The sequence below is a fragment of the Myodes glareolus genome, chromosome 3 (genome assembly GCF_982192425.1).
Source record: "Myodes glareolus chromosome 3, mMyoGla1.1, whole genome shotgun sequence".
Lineage (NCBI taxonomy): Eukaryota > Metazoa > Chordata > Mammalia > Rodentia > Cricetidae > Myodes > Myodes glareolus.
Window position 1 is genome coordinate 22,250,847 of NC_142028.1, and position 21,870 is coordinate 22,272,716.

The 21,870-nt window shown below is 39.1% G+C and overlaps 2 protein-coding genes across 4 annotated transcripts in view; both read right to left on the minus strand.

The window, feature by feature from the left end:
- The window catches only part of LOC125395974 (C-type lectin domain family 2 member D11-like), a 188,574-nt gene that overhangs the window by 138,816 nt on the left and 27,888 nt on the right, over positions 1–21,870 (minus strand). The window lies entirely within an intron of this gene.
- Positions 881–21,392, minus strand: LOC146895302 (C-type lectin domain family 2 member D11-like). 3 transcript variants are annotated; one of them, XM_087904119.1, is made up of 5 exons: positions 21,238–21,392; positions 15,330–15,461; positions 4,103–4,185; positions 3,416–3,522; positions 881–2,544 (listed from the first exon to the last, which is right to left on the minus strand). In XM_087904119.1, exons 1-5 carry the CDS (start codon positions 21,311–21,313, stop codon positions 2,376–2,378), a joined length of 567 nt encoding a protein of 188 aa, XP_087760245.1. In that variant the 5' UTR covers positions 21,314–21,392; the 3' UTR covers positions 881–2,375. The 3 variants fall into 3 exon arrangements, with proteins under 3 accessions (XP_087760245.1, XP_087760244.1, XP_087760246.1); XM_087904118.1 differs by having other exon boundaries at positions 4,103–4,281; XM_087904120.1 differs by lacking the exons at positions 15,330–15,461; positions 21,238–21,392 and adding exons at positions 7,908–8,029; positions 9,742–9,883 and having other exon boundaries at positions 4,103–4,281.

Here is a 21,870-nt window from a genome sequence, read left to right on the forward strand (position 1 = left end):
GCAGCCTCCTCCTCATTTGGTGCAATGGTATAAAAGCTAGCCCCAGCAGAACAATAAAGAAGAAGCTGTTCCATCTCAACCTCGTGCTCTGTGAATTCATTCAACCTGGACACCCTCCGCCAAGACTCGTGGTTCCAGACCGTGCAGGTGCAGTAGGTTATCTCATCTGAATCTGAGAAATTGGTATAAGTAGACCTAATTTTCAAATCTGTTGTGAACAAGATTATAGGGTCAGATAAGGTCATGAACCTATCAAGTTTCTTTTCTGGATAAAGTTTACATAGTTTAATGATATAAAAATAAACTTTTTGTAGAAACATAACTTTCTTTGTCAGAACATAATTGTGACAACATAGTTCATTCCATGGGTCTGCTTTGAAGACTCCTGTGTTGGATACACTGCTAGTCCCTGAGTGAGACATGCTTAATAAAAACTCAGGGTCAGAAATTGGGGTTCAACCTGAAGATCTGAAAATCAAAACAGCCAGCCACTAGCTCTTAACTCCACCTCAGTCTGAAATGGCAATCCTGCCTCCTTGAATCTCAGAATGAGACTGTCTCTGAGAGCTGTCTCCTGTCACCCCCCTTCTTATATTCCCCTCTAGGGCTGGGATTAAAGGCATGCACCACTGGGATTAAAGGCATTCACTGCCCAGTTTCTATGGCAAACTAATATGGCTCCTGGGATTAAAGGTGCCTGCCATTATGGCTACTGTGATTAAAGGTATGCATTACCACAACCTGGTCAGTAAGACTGACCAGTGGGACTGGTTTAATCTTAGATCTTCAGGTAGTCTTTATTTGTCAAAATACATTTGAAATTCTACTACACCTGAGGATGTTTTCTCCTTTTGTATGACAATGCAGGAAATAAAAAGGATTGAAAGAAAAAAATTTTATTAAGGTTAAATGAAGAAGTGACATAGAAAGTGATTTTCCAAAATAAAGTATTCTGTATTCATCTGATAAATAGTAGAATATAGATATAACAAAAACACAATTATTTACTTATTTAATTTACATTATTTAATAGATATTTTGTAGTTTAACACTGAAGAGCAGAATGTATTGTGTGCCAACACACACCTGTGATCCCAGTTTCTTGCAGAGGGTCACAGGTTCAGGTCAGGTGGAAAAAACCTTATTAAAAATAAAATTTATGCCCGGCAGTGGTGGCACACTCCTTTGATTCCAGTATATGGGAGGCAGAGGCAAGCAAATATCTGTGAGTTTGAGATAGCTTAGTGGTGTAGGAGGTACCTCTGTTTGTGTGTTGGTTTTATTGGTTAATGAATAAAGAAACTGCTTTGGGCCATTGATAGGGCAGGATTTAAGTAGGAGGAGAAGGCAGAACTGAATTCTGGGAGGAAGAAAGCAGAGTCAGAGAGAGAAGTCATGGATCCTCTGCCTGAGATAGACACCAGATAGAATTTTACCTGTTAAACCACTGCCATGTGGTGATACAGAGATTAATAGAAATGGATTAAATTAAGATATAATAATTAGAAAATAAGAGGCTAGAGATAATGGGCCAAGCAGTGATTTAATTGATACAATTTTTGTGTGGTTATTTTGGGGGGCTAAACTAGCTGGGTGGCCAGGATGAACAAGTGAACCCTCTCCTTGCAACAGCCTAATCTACAGAGTGAGTTTCAGGACAGCCAAAGTTACACAGAGAGACCTTTACTTGGAAACAAAAAGTGAAAAAAATTATAAAAGCCCCAGGGATTAAAGGTCCACACCACCACAGTTACCACTACCTGCTGCTTTTCATTATTAAAGTGCAAGGGCAAGTGCACTTTGGAGAACTCATTTTGGTGGTCTCATATTCTCATGAGTAAGATGGTCTGCACCAAAACTTCTAATCATACCATTAGAATGCAGGAGTCCCCTCTATGTACTATAATTACCATTAATGAGTAAAGACGCTGTCTTGGCCTGTTGATAGGGCAGGACTTAGGTAGGCAGGGAAGACAGAACTGAATGCTAGGAGGAAGAATGGCAGGGTCAGAGAGAAGCCATGGACCCACTGCTGGAGAGCGAAACTAATATGTAACAGTTAGCTAATAAGAGGTTAGAACTAATGGGCAAAGCAGTGAATTTAATTAATACAGTTTCTGTGTGATTACTTTGGTTCTGGGCAGCCAGTAAAAACAAGCGACCTTCCTTCCTACACAATTACATAAAAATTACATAAAATACCCCCCAAAATTTTAAAAATTACAGAAAAAAATACATAAAGTGCATTAATTGTACTGAGGTTTAAGACACGTGTGTCAATACCCATTTTAGAAGCATCAGTGTTGTTCAAAACCCCTGTATGTGCCATTCTCCAAGATGATTTTAGCAGATAGAGCAGCAACTGTTGATACAGGTTACAAAGCATGACTTGACAAAGACAAGAAAGAAGCAAAAGGAATTTGACATCGCAGGAAACAGCTGTTGGGCTTGCTACAGATCCATCTCATGTCTGCATAGACCCTGGCACTGCTGATCCACTTGTTGTTCAGGTAGGCATATTTTTCCACTCCTCGGATGGCAACCCTGAAAATAAACCAAGCACAGTAAATCTGCAGATTCCAGAAATGCATTCATTCCTCAGTGAAACTTTGTCTGTCTCTATTGCTTATTTGTAATATGAATCAAAGAAAGGCAGAGTCCAGGAGAATCATCTGCACTAGGATTGTACCTTCTGTCATTATTACATTCTCAGGGTTTGATTTGATAACAGAACCTTTGTCATTCATCCATACTGAACCAACCCTTCTATGTGTGTTCAAAGCATTTGACTGGTGCTTGCTGCCCTGTTTGAATGAAATACAGCCATGGGTGGCCTCACTGAAGGTTATTTTCAATTCTGTTTTTGACACATTTCACATATGGGAAAAACTGCTGAATGAGGGACAAAATTGAATCTGTGATCCACAATTCCTGTAGAATGACTCCATTCAAAACAGCTATGCTCACATCCAAGAACTGTCCTGGGTGTTCTCTGATTGCAAGACTTTAGAGGAAGGTTCCAATGTCTTTGGGGTCTCTGCTTCTGTGAGCAGGTATAGCTCTGCACACTGTGGACTGATGGGTCTCAGACTTGCCTTTCTGCAGTGGCTTCCTGAAGTTTCAGAGCCCTCATTGGTCTTCTGAGGTTGTGTCTACATTCCAACATAGGGCATTTATCAACACCAAGAATTTTAAATTGGTGAAGGAACAGACAATAGCTTCCCCAGATGCCATTATTATGCTAAAGATTTTGAGGAAAATCACACTCAGTAAAGGTTTTGAAAATGATGGCCAATATACCTGTGAGGCAGTACTGCTGGCTTCACATGACACGGCCATTCCTTTCTAATAGACACAACACATACACTTAACAACAAAAGATCATAGTAGAAAGAAAAGTGGTTTGAAAACATACGAGTTGTTATACTCAGTGTTGTCCATCCACCTCCAAGGGTGCTCTGGTGACTCTCTGTGCAGGCCGATCCAGTAGTCAAAGGTCCCTTTGTATCTCCTCAGGAAATTCTGTCATAAAACATGGAAAGTGAATATATGTGTCTCTCTGTTTTGGATGACCCTTGAGTTTCTACACCCCACAGCTTCCTCATCAGATGACAAGAGGGTGTACCTGAGGGGCAAAGACTTTGGAGCCATAATAGCCCTCAGTTCTTAATGGATTCAGTTGACAGTCATAATTCTTAAGGACCTCAGTTGAATTAAATTACTGAGTTTAATGACACATTTCTCTGTTGCTGGGTTAGTTCCTGGTTAAGTCTCCCCTTACAGTTATTAACAGTTGTCAACTTCAGGATGCAGCATTTGCTAGCTTGGAGTAGAATGCTCATTACCAGCAGGTATCTCAGTAATATGGCATATCTGACCTTCCAGATTGACTATAAACAATACATAGAAAAGGCTTCTTGAATGTCTCAGGGCTCCACTCAGAAGTGTTATCATCAGCAAATGGACATATTCATGTGTTTCCCCATGTCTCCATCTGCAAGGGATAGGATCCTTCCTCATGCTTCATCTTTAACCAGTCTATCTCAAGGCAATACATATTCAACAGAACAAACAAACAAACCTATTCCTGATCATCTCTTACCAGCTCGTCCAAGTTGTCAAATCGAGCTAGCTGGGCCTTTAGTTCCATGCAGAATTTCTGACTGAATGTCCAGTTACTTGTGTCTTCAGAAAAATAAAAACATTTACTTCCAAATCCAATCCAGTTTCTTGGGCAAGGAGCATTGGTATTTTTGATTGAGACCTGTTCTTGGCTTTTTACTAAAATTTGGACAATAAAGTGAATTATAACAAGAATTGACATACCCTACTCAGATCAGATATGAAGTGTGAATTTGACTGCAGTTTTCCTAACTGATGTGCCAGAACTATCTCCTTAGCATGACATTCCTCGTGTCTAAAGGTGTCCTAGATTAGGCCTGTGCCCCAATCTTTCTCAGGTACACACTAAAATTATGGCTCCTAGGAAGTTAATTTGGACCCCTACTTTGACAGTCAGTTTGATAACTGAGATAGCAGTGAGAACTATTGGGAAGGCAGTGTGTAAAATGTGGATCTGTTGCACTAAGGGATTGTTAATATGTTTGAAAACATTGCTGACTGGTTAGAGGTCACAGTCTACCATAGCCAGCTGTAGGAAGTTCTATAGTCAGTAGTTACCCGCCCACTGGGTCATGGCCTCTTATGCTATTTATGCCCATATGTGCATGCATCTGGCCTCTTTTCTGGCTGTGAGATTTGGTTTCTGATCTCCATTCCAGCAGAGGATTCTGATTTGTGAGTCTACCTTTAAATAAATAACTGTCTATCTGTCAATTCTGAGCTAGTATGGGATTCCTTTTAAGTGTCCTTCTTCATCCGGCACTTATGTGGATTCAGACTCCATGTCTACTTGATTCACTGCCTACAGGCCTGGATGGTCCACAGTCCAGACAGTCTCCCAACTCTGCCTACTTGGTTTGCTTTCACCTAAGCGGTTTTTTTGTAGAACCCCTGCCACAATGGAGCTTATTGTGTGTGGCAACTTGGAAATTTCAAAAGTGCTTGGATTACTGCTGCATTTCCTGGCGCAGTTCTTTGGTGTGGTTCCTTGCCATGTGGCAAGTTGTGCAACTTTCGGTTTCTTCTCCCTGCCCATGAGTTCTGGTTTCCTTTCTACATGTATGGAATTGATTTAATTGTTTTTAATTTGTCAAGCAAAGCATATTTCGCAGTATTTAGCCAGTACCAAGGTGGAAAACTAAAGCATCTTGGAAACTAAAAAAGTGGTTCAGTACCATTCCTGTTGCCACTTTGGCTCTGCAACTACAACATCTGCTGGACAATAAAGATTATTACACCTAGAACAATTTACAGGATCTCATAACAAGTAATTAATAAATCAATATGGCTGATTACATTAATATTGAAACTTTTAGTAACTTTTTGGCTAATACTATGGATTGTATTATACCAGACATAGATGGTTATGGTGATAGTTCAATTTATTGGGTATTGGGACTCAGTTTTTTCCTTCGTATTCTCTCATTAAGAAAGAATGTGGCACTTTTAGGAATGATGCAGTCTTTACAGATTAATAATAAACTGCTAGTAGACAGGATTAGTACCATAGAAAATCAAAAGTTACCTGAAAAAAATAATAATATTAAAAAGGACAACATTAATTTGACAGGTAAAATTAACTTTATATCTAATGGTACTAAGAAATTGTCTGAAAGAATTTATACTGTTGAATGTGACAATCAAAATTTGTTTAAAATTTATGATAAGTTAGTAGATAGAGTATCTCTCCGGAATGGCAATTTGAACTCTATCCAAGTAATGCCCAAGGATGAGGTGTTTTCTTTAAAGGAGAAATGTCAGACCTTGGAATCACATGTGCACAATGAGAACCAGAGGCTAGGTGCCTCAATGAAATCACTAGAATTATATACAGGCCAGGAGATTCGGGCTTTACATAAGACAACAGTAAAAAGATTTGAAATAATTGAGGAAATTAATGGAGCTGATGAACAGGGAAAGAAGACCCAAGGACAGGATTCAACATCACCAGTAGCTTTCAGAGATGACTTACCCAGGGCTTTAGCTTCATACCCTGTAATCTACTCTGACAAAGCATCAAGTTTTAATGATCCATAATAATCCAAAAAAGGTAGATGGATACCTATAGAAATGAATGATCTCAAAGAAATTAAGCAAGTTGTTGTAACTTATGGTTTGCATTCCACACTTGTTAGGGAGATAATAAAGACATGATCTTCTAGCACCAAAGCAATGCCAAATTGTTGGATTTAGTTAGTTTCAGCAGTCCTGGATGATGGGCCTCAATTAATGTTTAGGATTTATTTCAGGAAAGAAGCAAAAGTTTTGGGACAATAGGGAAAAGCAAAAGGCCTTGAAACTTCCCAAGATCAAATTTTTGGTAAAAGCACATATGCTAACTCAGAGGTTCAAGCTCTTTACAATGAACAAATCTTGTCTCTATGCCACAAAGCAGCCTTAAATGCTTCGTACAGGATTTAAGAACTAGGAAAACAGATGGAATCAATTACCAGGATTAAACAGGGCCAGAGAGAATCCTTTACTAACTTTTTACAAAGATTAATTAAGGTTGTACAAATAGGAGTAACAGACCCAGATGCTAGATAAGTACTTATTGAATCCCTGACTTTTGAAATAGCCAACTTAAAATGCCAAAGGATACTTGGGTCTTTAAAGGTTAGATCAGCACCCAATGGCTGAATGAATTCAACATACAATAAACAATGAGACATTTGAGTATACTATTGAATCTTGGATAGGAGAAGCAATTTCCAAAGGAATGAGGAGACATAAAAATGCCAAATGTTTTAATTGTGGTAGAATAGGACATCGGAGAAGGGATGGCAGACAAGGAATTCCTAGGAATAATATCTCCTGTGGAAATGGCAAGAATAGGAGGACTCAGCCTTCAAGTATATATAGAAGGTATGGCAAAGGCTGGCATTGGACCAATGAATGCAGGTCAGCAAAAAATAGACAAGGCATTTCAATACCATCAGGAAACTCTTTGAGGGGTCTCTCACAGGCCCCCAAGCCAAAAGTGGCCCAGTCATTCCCAGTCATTGTGGAAGATATGTCTCACAAGGAAAATTAAAAAAATCCAAAGCCTTCTGTAAAATACCATAATGTTCTAGATGATGACATAAACATGGAGGATAAGTCAAAAATTCCAATAGGAAATAGGAAACATATATTCTAGCAGACTTCTATAAACGATCAAAGACCAAAGCTAAGAGTGCATATAAATGGTATTGTAATTGTTGGTTTGATAGACACAGGTGTGGATGTGAGTTTCCTGACTCCAGAACCTTGGCATCCATATTTGGCCTTTTAAAGAGGAAGATGTTCATTTACAACAAATTGGGACCATATCTCAAGGCAAACAAAGCATGATTTGATTGCACAATTGACTGCATTGGGCCAGAATGTCAAAGAAGGAAGCTGAGGCCATATGTGGCTAATATTGCTGTAAATTTATGGGTTTGTGACTTACTGCAGCAATGGAATACCAAGATTAACATTCCTGCAGTCCCAGGAACTCATAATTCTGGAAAGGATATTATAAGGTTTTATACACAAAGGTCACCAGCCATTCAGGCAGTACAAGAACATAAAGAAGTCTCTTTTCCCTTTGGCCGTGCACCCTCCCCCTCTCCCGCTCCCTTCTCTATCTCTCTCTTCCTCATTCTCTCTCTCTTTCTCTCTCTCTCTCTTTCTCTCACCCCCTCTCACTTCCTTCTCCCCTTTTTGCCTTCCCTTCCATAGCTCCCTGAATAAATATTTAACCTCATTAAAAAAATAACATAAAGAAAGTAGAAAACCTTTAGAGGTACCAGCAGCCCTACTTTTAAAATTGTTAACTGAGAAACCAACATCGGTTAAACAGTGGCCTCCTGAGGAAGGTAAGTTGCAGGCTTTAGAACAGCTGTTCACCATATTGAAGAATCAACCAGTCCTTGGAATTCGCCTGTATTGTAAAAAAGAAATCTGGTAAATGGAGAATGGTGACAGATCTAAGAGTTGTCAATAAGGTAATTCAGACTATGGGCCCTCTACAATCTGGAATCTCTCTGCGTTCTCTATTTCCAAAAGAATGATCTCTTATAGTTATTGATTTGAAAGATTGTTTCTTCACTATACCTTTACAAGAAAAGGATAGAGACAAATTTGACTTCACATTTCCTACTTATAATAATTCTCAGCCTACTAGAAGATATCAATGGATTATCCTCCCACAAAGAATGCTCAATAGCCCCACTCTGTTCCAATACTTTGTCAGCCAGCCATTTGAAATAATATGTATTTATTATTTATGTATTTATATACATGGATGACATTTTGCTATCTGATTCAAACATAGATACTTTAGAAAGAATGTATGAAGTACAGCACATTTTGCCAAAATGGGGATTAGAAATTGTTCCTGAAAAAATATAGAGAGGAGATTATGTCATTTACCTAGGCTATAAAATAGGTTTGCAGAAAATTAAAACACAAAAGGCACAAATTAGGAGAGACTGGTTGCAGATTTTTAATGACTTTCAAAGATTGATAGGAGACATTTCCAGTTTATGACCAGCTGTTGGATTAACACCTGATGTAATAATTCATTTAAGCAAAACTTTAGATGGTGATAAAGACATGAATAGTCCCAGAGAATTAACAGCTGAAGCAGAAAAGGAATTGACAGTTGTTGAGGAGAAGTTACAGGAGGCACATGTGGATAGGGTGAATTCAAATCTTAATTGTATTCTAGTCAACTTGTCTCCTAGAATTTTTTCTATAGGACTTTTAATGCTGAGGGATGATATTATCTTACAATGAATCTTTCTACCACATAAACCAACTAAAAAAACTAAAAACTTATGTTGAAAAAGTCTCTGAATTAATTATAAAATGTAAATTGAGACTTTGTCAATTAGCAGCTATAGACTCAGCAGAGACTATAGTGTCTTTCACTATTGATGAAATAAAAAAATTATGGGAAGACAATGAACCATGGCAAAGAACTTGTGCTGATTTATTGGGAGAAATTAATAGCAATTATTCCAAAAGTGATAGACTTATCTTTATAAAGAGAAGTTCTCGGATTCTTTCCCAAATTCTACATGATACTCCAATAATTGGAGCCCATACATTTTATACTGATGCAAATAAATCAGGGAAGGCAGGTTACAAACCAGAAGAATTAAGTAAGATGGAACAATGCCCTTACAATTTTATCTGGAAGGGCAGAATTATATGCTATTCTCATGCTGCTAAGGGACTTTAAATAACCTCCTAATATAGTTAGTGATTCACAATATGCAGAAAGAGTTGTCTTGCATATTGAAACCACTGAATTTATGCCAGATGTTACAGAATTGAGTTCATTATTTATCCAGGTGCAAGACACAATCAGGAATAGGCTTTGTCCTATATACATAACACATATCTGATCCCATGCAGGTCTGCCAGATTCTCTAGCACAAGGAAATGCAGAAATTGATCAATTATTGATTGGAAGCATGTTGCAGGCCTCAGAATTTTATGAAAAAACATCATGTCAAGAGCACAGGTTAAAAAAAAGAGTTTTCTATTGCATAGCAACAAGCTAAGGAGATTAACAAGAGATGTCCTACTTGTTCCTACTATAACCAAACACCGCTACCTGCAGGGACTAACCCAAAGTGTACTCACAGGAATAAAATCTGGCAGATGAATGTGTTTCACTTTGTAGAATTTGGAAAATTAAAATATGTATACCACACCATTGACACTCATTCAGGTTTTCAGTGGGCAACTGCTTTAAGCTCAAAAAAGGTTGATTCAGTAATCACGCATTTATTAGAAGTTATGGCCATCATGGGCATTCCTGCACAGATAAAGACAGATAATGGTCCAGCATATGTCTCTGAGAAAATAAAACAATTTTTCTTTCTTATTATAATATTAAGCATATTACAGGTACACCACACAATCCTACAGGTTAGGCAGTTATAGAAAGATCAAATCAAACTATAAATTATGTAAAACAAACAAAAAGGGATGGAAATGCCCTCAGAAATAGATTACATAATGCTTTATTAATCTTGAATTTTCTTAATTCTAATGAGAAAGGGACAACAGTAGCAGAGAGGCATTGGATAATAAAAAAGTCTTCTGTCATTGCTTTTTACCACTGAATAAAACTCTAATGTGTATATGTTCCACATCTTCTTTAACCATTCTTCTATTGAGGGGCACCTAGGTTGTTTCCAGGTTCTGGCTATTACAAATAGTGCTGCTATGAACATAGTTAAACAAATGCTTCTGTAGTATGATAGGGCATCTCTTCGGTATATTCCCAAGAGTGAAATTGCTGGGTCTTGAGGTAGGTTTACTCCCAGTTTCCTGAGAAACCACCACACTGATTTCCAAAGTGGCTGCACAAGTTTGCATTCCCACCAACAATGGATGAGTGTTCCCCTTACTCCACATGCTCTCCAGCAAAGGTTATCATTGGTGTTTTTGATTTTAGCTATTCTGACAGGTGTAAGATGGTATCTCAAAGTGGTTTTGATTTGCATTTCCCTGATTGCTAAGAAGGTTGAGCATGACCATAAGTGTCTTTTGGCCATTCGAAGTTCTTCTGTTGAGAATTCTCTGTTCAGTTCAGTACCCCATTTTTTAATTGGGTTAATTAGAGTTTTAGTGTCTAGTTTCTTGAGTTCTTTGTATATTTTGGAGATCAGACCTTTGTCTGATGAGGGGTTGGTGAAGATTTTCTCCCAGTCAGAAGGTAGCCTTTTTGTCTTAGTGACAGTGTCCTTTGCTTTACAGAAGCTTCTCAGTTTCAGGAGGTCCCATTTATTCATTGTTTCTCTAATTGTCTGTGCTACTGGGGTTCTACCTAGGAAGTGGTCTCCTGTGCCTATATCTTGTATACTACTTCCCACTTTCTCTTCCATCAGGTTTAATGTGGTCAGATTAATATTGAGGTCTTTAATCCACTTGGACTTGAGTTTTGTGCATGGTAATAGATATGGATCTACTTTCATTCTTCTACAGGTTGACATTCAGTTATGCCAGCACCATGTGTTAAAGATGCTTTCCTTCTTCCATTGTGTACTTTTAGCTCCCTTGTCGAAAATCAGGTGTTCATAGGTTTGTGGGTTAATGTCCGGGTCTTCTATTTGATTTCATAGGTCGACTTCCCTGTTCTTTTGTCAATACCAAGCTGTTTTCAATACTGTAGCTCTGTAATAGAGTTTGAAGTCAGGGATGGTAATGCCTCCAAAAGTTCCTTTATTGTATAAGATTGTATTGGCTATCCTGGGGTTTTTTTGTTTTCCCATATAAAGTTGATTATGGTTCTCTCAAGGTCTTTGAAGAATTTTGATGGGATTTTGATGAGGATTGCATTGACTCTATAGATTGCTTTTGGTAGAATTGCCATTTTTATTATTTTGATCCTCCCAATACAAGAACAAGGGAGATCTTTCCATTTTCTGGTATCCTCCTCAATTTCTTTCTTCAAAGACATAAAGTTCTTGTCAAATAGTTCTTTCACTTCCTTGGTTAGAGTTACCCCAAGATATTTTATGCTATTTGTGGCTATCGTGAAAGGAGATGTTTCTCTCATTTCCCTCTCCATGTCTTTATCCTTTGTGTACAGGAAGGCAACTGATTTTTTGGAGTTGATCTTGTATCCTGCCACATTACTAAAGGTATTTATCATCTGTAGGAATTCTTTGGAAGAGTTTTTGGGGTCACTCTTGTACACTATCATATTGTCTGCAAATAACAAAAGTGTAACTTCTTCCTTTCCTATTCGAATCCCCTTGATCCCCTTATGTTGTCTTATTGCTATTGCTAGAACTTCAAGCACTATATTGAAGAGGTATGGAGAGAGTGGACAGCCTTGTCGTGTTCCTGATTTTAGTGGAATGGCTTTGAGTTTCTCTCCATTCAATTTGATGTTAGCTGTCGGCTTGCTGTAAATAGCTTTTATTATATTTATGTATGATCCTTGTATCCCCAATCTCTTCAACACTTTTATCATAAAGGGGTGTTGAATTTTGTCAAATGCTTTTTCAGCATCCAATGAAATGATCATATGTTTTTTTCTTTCAGTTTATTTATATGATGAATTACATTGATAGATTTGCGTATGTTGAACCAGCTCTGCATCTCTGGGATGAAGCCTACTTGATCATAATGGATAATTTTTCTAATGTGTTCTTGGATTCGGTTTGCCAGTATTTTATTGAGAATTTTTGTGTCGATGTTCACGAGTGAGATTGGCCTGTAATTCCCTTTTTGGTTGTGAATTTTGCATGCAAATGAATAGAAATAGAAAATGCTTTACTGAGTGAGGTAATCCAGACCCAAAAAGAGGAATATGGTATGTACTCAACTCATAAGTGAATTCTAGCCATAATTAAAGCTCTTTGAGCCTATAATCCGTGATCCTGGAGTAGCTAAATAAGAAGGTGAACCTGAAGAAAATAATATAGTTATCCTCCTGGATATTGGAAGTAGACAAGATTGCCAGGCAAATTTGGGTGCATGGGGGGTGGATGTAAGGGGAGATGTGTAGAGAGAAGGGAGAAGGGGAGGATTTGGGAAAGCTTGGGGGAATGGGATGGGTGGGATGGAGTAAGGATGGATATGGGAGCAGGGAAGTAAATATCTTAATTAAGGGAGCCATTTTAGGGTTTGCAAGAGACTTGATTCTTGAGGGATGCCCAGGTACAAGGAGAGGTCCCCAGATTGTTCCTTGGGCAGCAGAGGAGAGGGTGCCTGAACTGGACTTGTCTCATAGCCATACTGATGAATATCTTGCATATCACCATAGAACCTTCATCTGGCAATGGATGGAGATAGAGACAGAGACCCACATTGGAGCACTGGACTTAGCTCCCTAGGTCCAAATGGGGAGCAGAAGGAGGGAGGACGTGAGCAAAGAAGTCAGAATCATGAGATGTGCGTCCACCCACTGAGTTGGTGGGACTGATCTAATGGAGGCCAGTTGGACTGGGAGTGATGGAGCATGTGATCAAAATGGACACTCTGAACAGGGCTGGCAATGAAGGCTGACTGAGAAGTCAAGGACAATGGCACTGGGTTTTTATTCTACTGCATGGACTGACTTTGTGGGAGCCTGGTTTGTTTGGATGCTCACTATTATAGACCTGTATGGAGGCTGGAGGACCTTGGACTTCCCACGGGGCAGGGAACCCTGACTGCTCTTAAGACTAGAGAGGGAGGGTGAGGTGAGGAGGGAGAGGGAAAAAGAAGGAGGGGAAGAGGTGGAAATTTTTAATAAATAAATTAATTAATACAAAAAGTCTTCTGAATTAAATTAACCAATTTATCTCAAGGATGTGTTGACCTCACAATGGAAGCCAGGAGATGTGCTATATTGAGGAAGGGGTTTTGCTCTTTTGTCCACAGATGAAAAAAAATTATGAGTGCCATAAAATAATAAAGATTTGGTTTGAAAAGGAGAAACCTCTTGAAAAATAGAAATGACTGCTCATCTACAAATGATGTTAACCACATAGTTGGTAAGGAAACCTCATAATGATTTGGGCAGTGCTCTGTTCTTGTCTTTACAGGAAAATATTCATCTTCAAAAATTCAAGAGAGCCTGGATGTTTGAATGCTGACAAATGAAAAAATAACTGTCCACCAAGGATCATCAAGAAAAATGTCCATGATTCTTGATATCACATAATTGATACACACACACACACACACACACACACACACACACACACACACACGAATATATAGAGCTGTCTATGGAGTTGGGCAATGGCTCTGTTCTCTAAATCAAACATACTGTTAAAATAAAAATTCATAGTTTCTGTCTCATGTCGGGAGCCAAGATATGGGACAGAAAGAAAAAAGAATTTATAAAAAATTTACTTTTCATCATACCTATTTCTGTCTCTATCATACCTTTCATTGAATATATATGTCTGTATATGCCTATATAAATAATGTTTATGTTTCCCACAATGAATAGTTAATTTTCCTGCAGTAATCTTTGAAGTTTCCAGAAAGAAGATGGTGCTCCACAACAACAACTTCACCTGGTTGGCATGATGTCATATTGCTGATAGCACTACTATAAGACCTGTTTTGGGTACCATATGCTCAAGATGATTCCAACTTGGATTGCTGAAATGGTACACATTTTTACAACATTTTGTCCAAAATTTCAAATAGGAACCTCAGAAAACCTTACCAATACTCAGAGACTATTTGAAATTATACCAGACGGTAATCTTGGAACTTAAGCATTACTTTCACGGGATCCCATAGAAAGAACATGGGATCCCCATGACAGCTGGAAGTAATTCTAGAAGACGACACATCCCCTCTCCCAACAAAGTTTGTCCTCAGGGTTACGGACATCATTAATGGTTTATTATAATTGGTATAGGAATAGAGGTTGGGGGGAAATTTTATAGGCTCAGGGATCTCTTTGGGAAAACAGGGAAAATTGGATGGGATAATAGATTAATGTGAACTTACTTACACTACTAATAATAGTGAGTAATAGAGTGAATATTTGTGAGGTATTATTTATAGGCAATTACATTGGTATAGATGCTTGTATATTGATATAAAGTAAAATTGTATTAAATATTTTTCTATTCTTGTCCACCGTATTTGTATACCTAGGCAAAGTTATTTTGTTATATTGTATGCATACATGCTTCTAACACTGCTTAAAAATATTTTTGAATATTGATATAATTTTAGGATATATTTTTCATATTGCAATACACATTTCTACCTCTGATCAAGATACTTATACATCGTTTACATTTTGAGGTCATTGTCCTCACTTGTTGCACAGTTGTTTATTGTATAACATTCTAATATTGTTGAACATGGGGATGGACATGATGGGCAATGGGGGGGTGCTGTATCTTCTTGGCCATATTATTCTTTTCTATCCTCATATTTCCTTGAGGTTCCTCCTTTGGATATTGCTGTCCTTGTTCTCTGTTTTGAATAGTTTCCCAAAGTTAGACATGTGTCTTCTGCAACTCTCTAGAGGTTGCTGAATGTCCTCTTCCCAGGGATGCTGAGCCTGGCCTCCTGTGCACACCACAGCCTGTGCCGTTTCTTCACTGCTTCTTTTGCTAGACCCTTTTCTCAGAGAACAGAAATTTTCAGTGTGCTTTCTCTCCAGTCCTTCACACAGAGCCTGGATCACAGTGCTTAGGAAGCGTAACTGACAGTTTGGATGTGGCCAGAATTTAGCAGGATCTGGAGATGTCACTCACCTGATAATGACAAAGCAACAGAAAGTACAATCACAGCTACAGTGAGGACGATGATCACTCCATAGCAACAGTAAAGCCCAGCAGGAGACACGGGGGAGACGATTCTGAGACATTGTCCTTGTTGTTCTTCATCTGTAAAATACGAATATAAGAACATTACTCTCATGAACCTTTCAGGGGAAAAGATAGATTTACTCCAAATCTTCTGTGTATTTGGCTTGTACCCGTCTACTGAAAATGCCCTTCGTGAAAGTCCTGGTCTATAAATTATGTTTATGATTCACAGAAAAGTACAAGACAAGCAAACAGAATTGTTGCCGTGGAGTGTTTCAGGTATTGAACTAAGAGCTAATAAAGGAGCAAGAGAAAGAAAGAATAAAGATCAAGATGAAAAAGAAATAACAACAAAAAAACCACCCATCGATAAAAACAGACTGATAAGTACTGAGGGAAACACTGTGGGGGTTGAGGGTGGCAGGGATCTTTAAGAGCCTGGAGAAATAACTGAGGTGTTAAGCGTAGTTGTTTCTCTTCTAGAGGACCAACGTTTGGATTTCTTAGTGGATCATGACTGTCTGCATAACTTTTGCTCCAGTCAGTGAGTCAGACATGTTGATACACTTCTGCAGTTCCAGTGCTTGACCAGCTGAAGCTGGAGATGGAGGGTTACAAGGTCAGCCTTGGCTATATAGAAAGTTTGAGGTCAACCTGGATTATATAAGGATCAATTTCAAAGAACCTAGTAAATAAATAAATAAATTAATAAACACATAAATATAATAGAACACACTGACATAATTAATGGGTGAAACCACATGTCTCTCAGAGCAGTTTGGACCCTGTTCCCATGTGACAATGTAGGGTTATGGCTTGTGCCCACACACTCCACATTGTCCGTGAACTTTGTATGTGATGATCCAAGGCCAGCTTGAGTGGTGGTCCACACTTAACCTCTGGGACACTGGGCCATGTCTCTACCTTCTTCACAATAAATGTGCCCACCCCAATCACCCCTTCCTCAGATAGTAAGCCACCTGCCAGTTATTAGCACCCCACAATCCACCAGTGAGCCATAGCTGGAAGTTCAGCCTCTGTTTTTTCCTGTTCTCTACGCTTGTCTGACTTTCTTCCCTACCTGCTGCTGCAGCGACCTCCTGCCACCTCCCATCTTGGTTAAGGCTGTCTCCGGGAAGGATCATCTCTCTGTTTCACTAGGCATCTCATGCGCATGTTCAAAATGTCTCGCTCTTCTGTTTGTCCTGTGAATCATCTATTCGTGGGTTGCGGTTCCCTCTTTCCCATCTGACTCTGTCTCTGTTCCCACCCTTTCTGCTACAATCCAGGGTGGGGGTTCCTCTTTCCTGCAGGCTGCAGGTGGGCAGCACATGTTTAGGATGTTTACTATCTGCTTCATGTATGAAAGAATGTGTGAATGGTGTGGTCACACAGGTGTGATTCTGACTGCTTTAAGTGTATATTTTATGCAGCTTGTGTGTCTGTGTTCTTAATTGGGCTTGTCTAAAGTTTGCACGACTGCTCTAAAAACATGTGGTTTCTCAGACCCTTGCAACGTGTGGGGACACACTGTCTTGACCAAGGGCAGGTCATATGTCTTAAACACAGTCTTTACTAAAGATGGTCATGTGACCAGCTTCTCCTGGGGTACTCAGCCCTAGGTGGCTACTGGGCCTGGGAAGATCTGAAAACTCATACAGTTCCAGTTCCAGCCCTAAACAAGGGGCACCCACGGCAACCACTACAGCCAGAGCACTTAAGTCAGCACCTGTCACCAGCTGCCTTTACACCATTAGTTACTCCTTTAAAAATGTGTCCGTTAGGTAGAGACAGTCCATTATCTTTCCTTAGTCTCTAACTCTTTACACTGACTCTGTTGCTTGTGGTGCCTTTGCATGATGGTACGCCTTAGCAGGGCCCACTGAGGCGTTTATTTCACTCAGGGACCTACTCCCCGGTAACACTTCTGCTCTCTTCCACCTGTAACAAATCTGCTTTGCATTTCGTTCAGTACCAGCAGCTGGGTCTGCCACGTACATGGGAGTCAGAGATGGAGAAGTTAGCTGCCTCTGGATCAATACACATTGTTTCTCATTTCCTATTTATTCAACTCCTATTTAATACAAATGTGTATGTATGTGTGTGTGCAATGCAAATTCAACTGCATGTACATGTACTTATAGTTTAAAAGATGCTTTAAATAGTCTCAATGAGCTCTGTTCATATTGTCAGTTTTTACTGTTAAGCTGCTCTTGAAAAGAAATTTTTTCTTTACTTCTTTGTCCCTAACAAGCCTAAATCTGACCTGCTAAGTTAGAAACCAGTTATAGTCATGCTGGAGGACTCTGTGTAAATCATTATTCCAGAACCTTTCAGCTTGAATCCAACTCTCCAGGCAGATACTACACTGTAGTCATAACTCAGATATTCCCAATATGCAGACATCCTCATATTCTCAGAGAGCTACAAAATATGGTATTTAAAATGTTTAATTATTACCAAGGCTTTTCATAACAGAGAGATACTACCTCATTTTCTCCAAAGAAGATAGATGGGAACAGAACTTCAACCTGGAACTTGTTTCATAAGAGGCTGTGATAACCACTGAGAACAAACTGCATTTCACCTCAACTGGTACAAAGACACTCTTCAGACCATGGACAGCATGACACTAGGGAACCAACTGCCTCAAGTTGCCTAAGACACAGGTAGATTAATCTTATGTGTCCTTACTCCAGAGAAGCCTGTGGGACCTTCTGGGGCCTTGCAGGCTTAGCTCTGCCAGCTGGAAGGTGAATGTTAACATAGCTCTTCCCTGGACAACCAAGGAGGACCCTGGGGAGTGGTTTTCCAGGCATCTAACGAAGAAGTCTGTCATATTTTAGGCATTAGCTCAGGTAAAATTTATTCTTCTTAAGATGTCTCAAAGTCATTACCAATGGCCTTCTCAGTTATCTGTGTAAAATTCAGGTCACAGACTTCACTATACTAGAGCCAATACTAAGTGTAGACACAATTTACCTCATTACCACACTCAGAAAAGAGATAAACTCACAAAACAGATTTCAGTATAACTTCTTACCATTCCTTTGTTTAAATAAGTGTTTTAAGATGCAAAGCTGAAGATGTAAGGGTCTAAGAATGTTTAAGAATTCTAAGAATGTGCTATAAGTGTGCTAAAGCAAGTTATTCATGTATATATAATCTTAACATTAGTCAATAAAGTTCTAATAAGCTACTAATCCAAATCTGACAGAGTAGTAAACACCATGCTATACCACTATCATCATGGCCACGAGCACAAAATTTCAAATTCCTATTTGGTGATTTCCTAACTATAGTCCTCAAAGATACTTTTTATCGTGCAAAAACATTTGTCATAGTCATTTCTGACCTGAATATACTTCTGTTAATATAATGTAAATCTCAATACATGCTATAAACAGTAAAAATATTAATGCCTAAAACTTAAGCATTCACAAACTCAGAGAATTCTTGAAAGTTTCAAAAGGTGTACATGGATTCCCTTTCAACAGATCAGATGCATTCCAGAAACATTCTGTCAATTGACAACCAAAGCCACCACCACATTTCCCTGGTCTTGACACCTATCCTCCCTCACTTACCAGGACTTAAGAAAAAAATTTCCCTAAACTTAGCCTTGTCCTTTGCTCCGCCAGAACTTTGCTAGGTCCAAAAGATACCAGACAGTTCCACAGAGCCTGGACAGCAGCAAAATAACATTGGACATGGCAAGAACCTGATTGATGATTACAGGGTTCTGTTGGTCCCCAAATAGGCACATGGGAAGAACTGACAGAAGAGCCTGCCAACTATAAAAATGACATTGTTATGATATGGCGCAAGTGGGACCCTGGTGGGTGAGCCCAGGAAGAGTGAGGCCAAACATGGCCAGGCAGATAGAACTTAAGTGGAATGTTTTATTGGGTGAAGGGAATGGAATGGGGACAGAGAAGGGAGACAGGGGAGGGGAAGAGAAAGAAAGAAATAGAGACACAGAGAGTGAAAAGAGGAGAAGAGGCTGGTAAAGCCCTAAGTGCTACTTCAGAAGAGAAGTGGGAAAGAGAGATCGGGAGTGGGCAACACTTGTCTCTTAAAGGGACCTTTTGCATCTGTGTACAGACTAGGATCTTGGGATGTCCAGGGTACTGCTTGGATGCATTTGGCCAGAGGATAGGGCAGGCTGGCATAATTCTTGAACCCTAACAGTTATGATGTCTGATACTGTTTGTTTCATTTTGTTATATGAGCAATAATAATTTTCCTTCCAGAGGGTTCCAACAGGATTCCATACCAGACATTCCTAATATGTTATTAACTATAAGAATTACTGATAATCTTCTGTATCTACAATGGTATAAAATATGAAACTGTGTGTTTCATTTTGATACAAAAGTAGTAGATATTTTCTTCCTCTTTCTTTATACTATATATACATAGATCTCCTTCTAAAATCTGATGCCTGCCACAACACAGTTGGAGCATAGTTTTTGTGTCTTTATTTTGAAGCAATATTAAGAACGATTTCTCAAAAAACAAAGAAAAAAACATTACTGATCTCGTTTTTAGCTACACACACACACACTCAAGCCTTTAATCCCAGCACTCAGGAGGCAGAAGCAGGCATGTGGACCTCTGATTTTGAGTCCAGCATGGTCTACAGAGTGAGTTTCTGGACAGCTAAGGCTACAAAAAGAAACCCTGTCTTGAAAAACATAAAAAAACAAAACCAACAAACAAAACAAACAAACAAAAAATCCCAGCTTCACTCATAGAACAAGTAACAATTTGGGAAGAGTGAAGTTGCAAAATGCATCCAGTTACACAGTAACCACTCTTTGGACAGGAGGTTAACACTCACAACAGCTAATTCTCACTGGGAAAGTATTTGGTTGCAAAAGTCAACCTTGCTGGGGCAAATGGAGGAGGAATTATCAGCCAACTTGGAATATAGTATAAGATTTTCTCAAAGAATCAACAAACAGCAGGCAGAAATAGTAGCAGCACCATCAATTATTAAGAATAATAATAGTAAATTTCAGTTAGACGAATACTTGATTTAAGTGACAAACATTAATGTTTGTCATGAACTTTTTTTGGTAAATATCTGTCTTATTTTCTCAAAATCCAATATTCTTTCTAGAAATGAAAAAAAAATTAAGGTGGAGGAAAAGGAACAAGAAAAAAAGAAGATAAAAGAAATATAATGAAGCATAGACATTTTGAAAATGTAAGAAACAAAATTTTGCTTCCTTTCTGAAGACTGAAATGAAAGTCCCATCATATTCTTTTTCCATAATTTACTATGAGCTAAAAATGCAGAGGATTTGGTCCTGGGTGGGGTCAGCCTGGGCAACAGGCCTCCTGCCTTCTCTTTACATCCTTTTTCTTTTTATTACAGTGGATCTGCAAAACAAAAACCATAACTTCCCAGGCAGCTCCTGTCACTGTGCACAATGCAAAGCTGTTGTTTGAATTTGCTTTTGCTGTGGGACTTGTAGAGCAAGCATGTTCCACAGGAACTTGGAGTGATTCACCAGAGTGTAATTTACCAGATCCCTGTGAAAAGAGTGGACTAACATGCTAAGATCAAAGGAAAACAAACAATCAAACAAAACAAAACTGTAGCTCCAAATTTTATATGATAATTCACCATTCGTTTTTCTTGTTCGAGAACTATTAATGTGCTAATAGAATAACTAATGTAACAACCTCTTCGGTAACTAAAGTCCTGTCTGCACTCTCTGGTTCTGTAGAGACCTACTGTAGCAGGCTCGGTTCAGCTCTTCTGCCCTCTGCTTCCATTCTGTCCCTGGGAAGTACCTCTCTGTTCTTGTAGTTAGTTGCGTTTGAATATGCATTAAATACATACCAATCTCGCCCTTCTGAAGGCTGTCTGTGGTACTGAGCATGCCTACAAAAGCCTCCGCAGACTCTGCAGCACTCATCTCTGATAGAAACTAAAAATGCTAAGAGGGAAGGAATGTCCTTAATTTTTTATGGGCGGTTCCACTCCATCTGCATTCCCCCCCCCCCCCCCCCCGTGCAGTTACCTCACTGTGCAAACACCACACTCCTCTTTTGCGTTGCCAGTGGGAGGTAAGCCCCATGTTGCTACAGCTCTGAGTTTTGAGGACATCACTTAAAAAGGGGGCACCAAAGCCAGCTCAGAGGACTCTGTGTGCTAAGGATCCAGAGGCTGAACCTCTCAGAGTCAGAGTCAGAATGGAGAGAGCTGGAGACATACTGTTCACAGTCAGTAAACACACTTCTCACCTTTCCGGGAATAAGAGATCATTTATGTTTGAGCCAATTATGAGACATTCAGTCTGCCTCATACAACAGGTTCCAACATAGAAATGATTGATAAGTGGTGTGGGGACAGAAAGACACATCCGACGGCCACCCTCTCTAGTCCTAGATATGACTGTAGACCAGTGGTTCTCAACCTTTTTAGTTCTGTGACCCTTTAAGACTGTCATGTTGTGGTGACCCCAACCATAAA

Excerpts from the sequence above, each read along its gene's own strand:
- LOC146895302 (XM_087904118.1), bottom strand. The coding sequence starts at position 21,313 with ATGAGTGCTGCAGAGTCTGCGGAGGCTTTTGTAGGCATGCTCAGTACC. Across the intron at positions 15,462-21,237 it reads CCTTCAGAAGGGCGAGATTG|ATGAAGAACAACAAGGACAA; the intron begins GTATGTATTTAA and ends CGTATTTTACAG. Across the intron at positions 3,523-4,102 it reads TTGACAACTTGGACGAGCTG|AATTTCCTGAGGAGATACAA; the intron begins GTAAGAGATGAT and ends GTTTTATGACAG.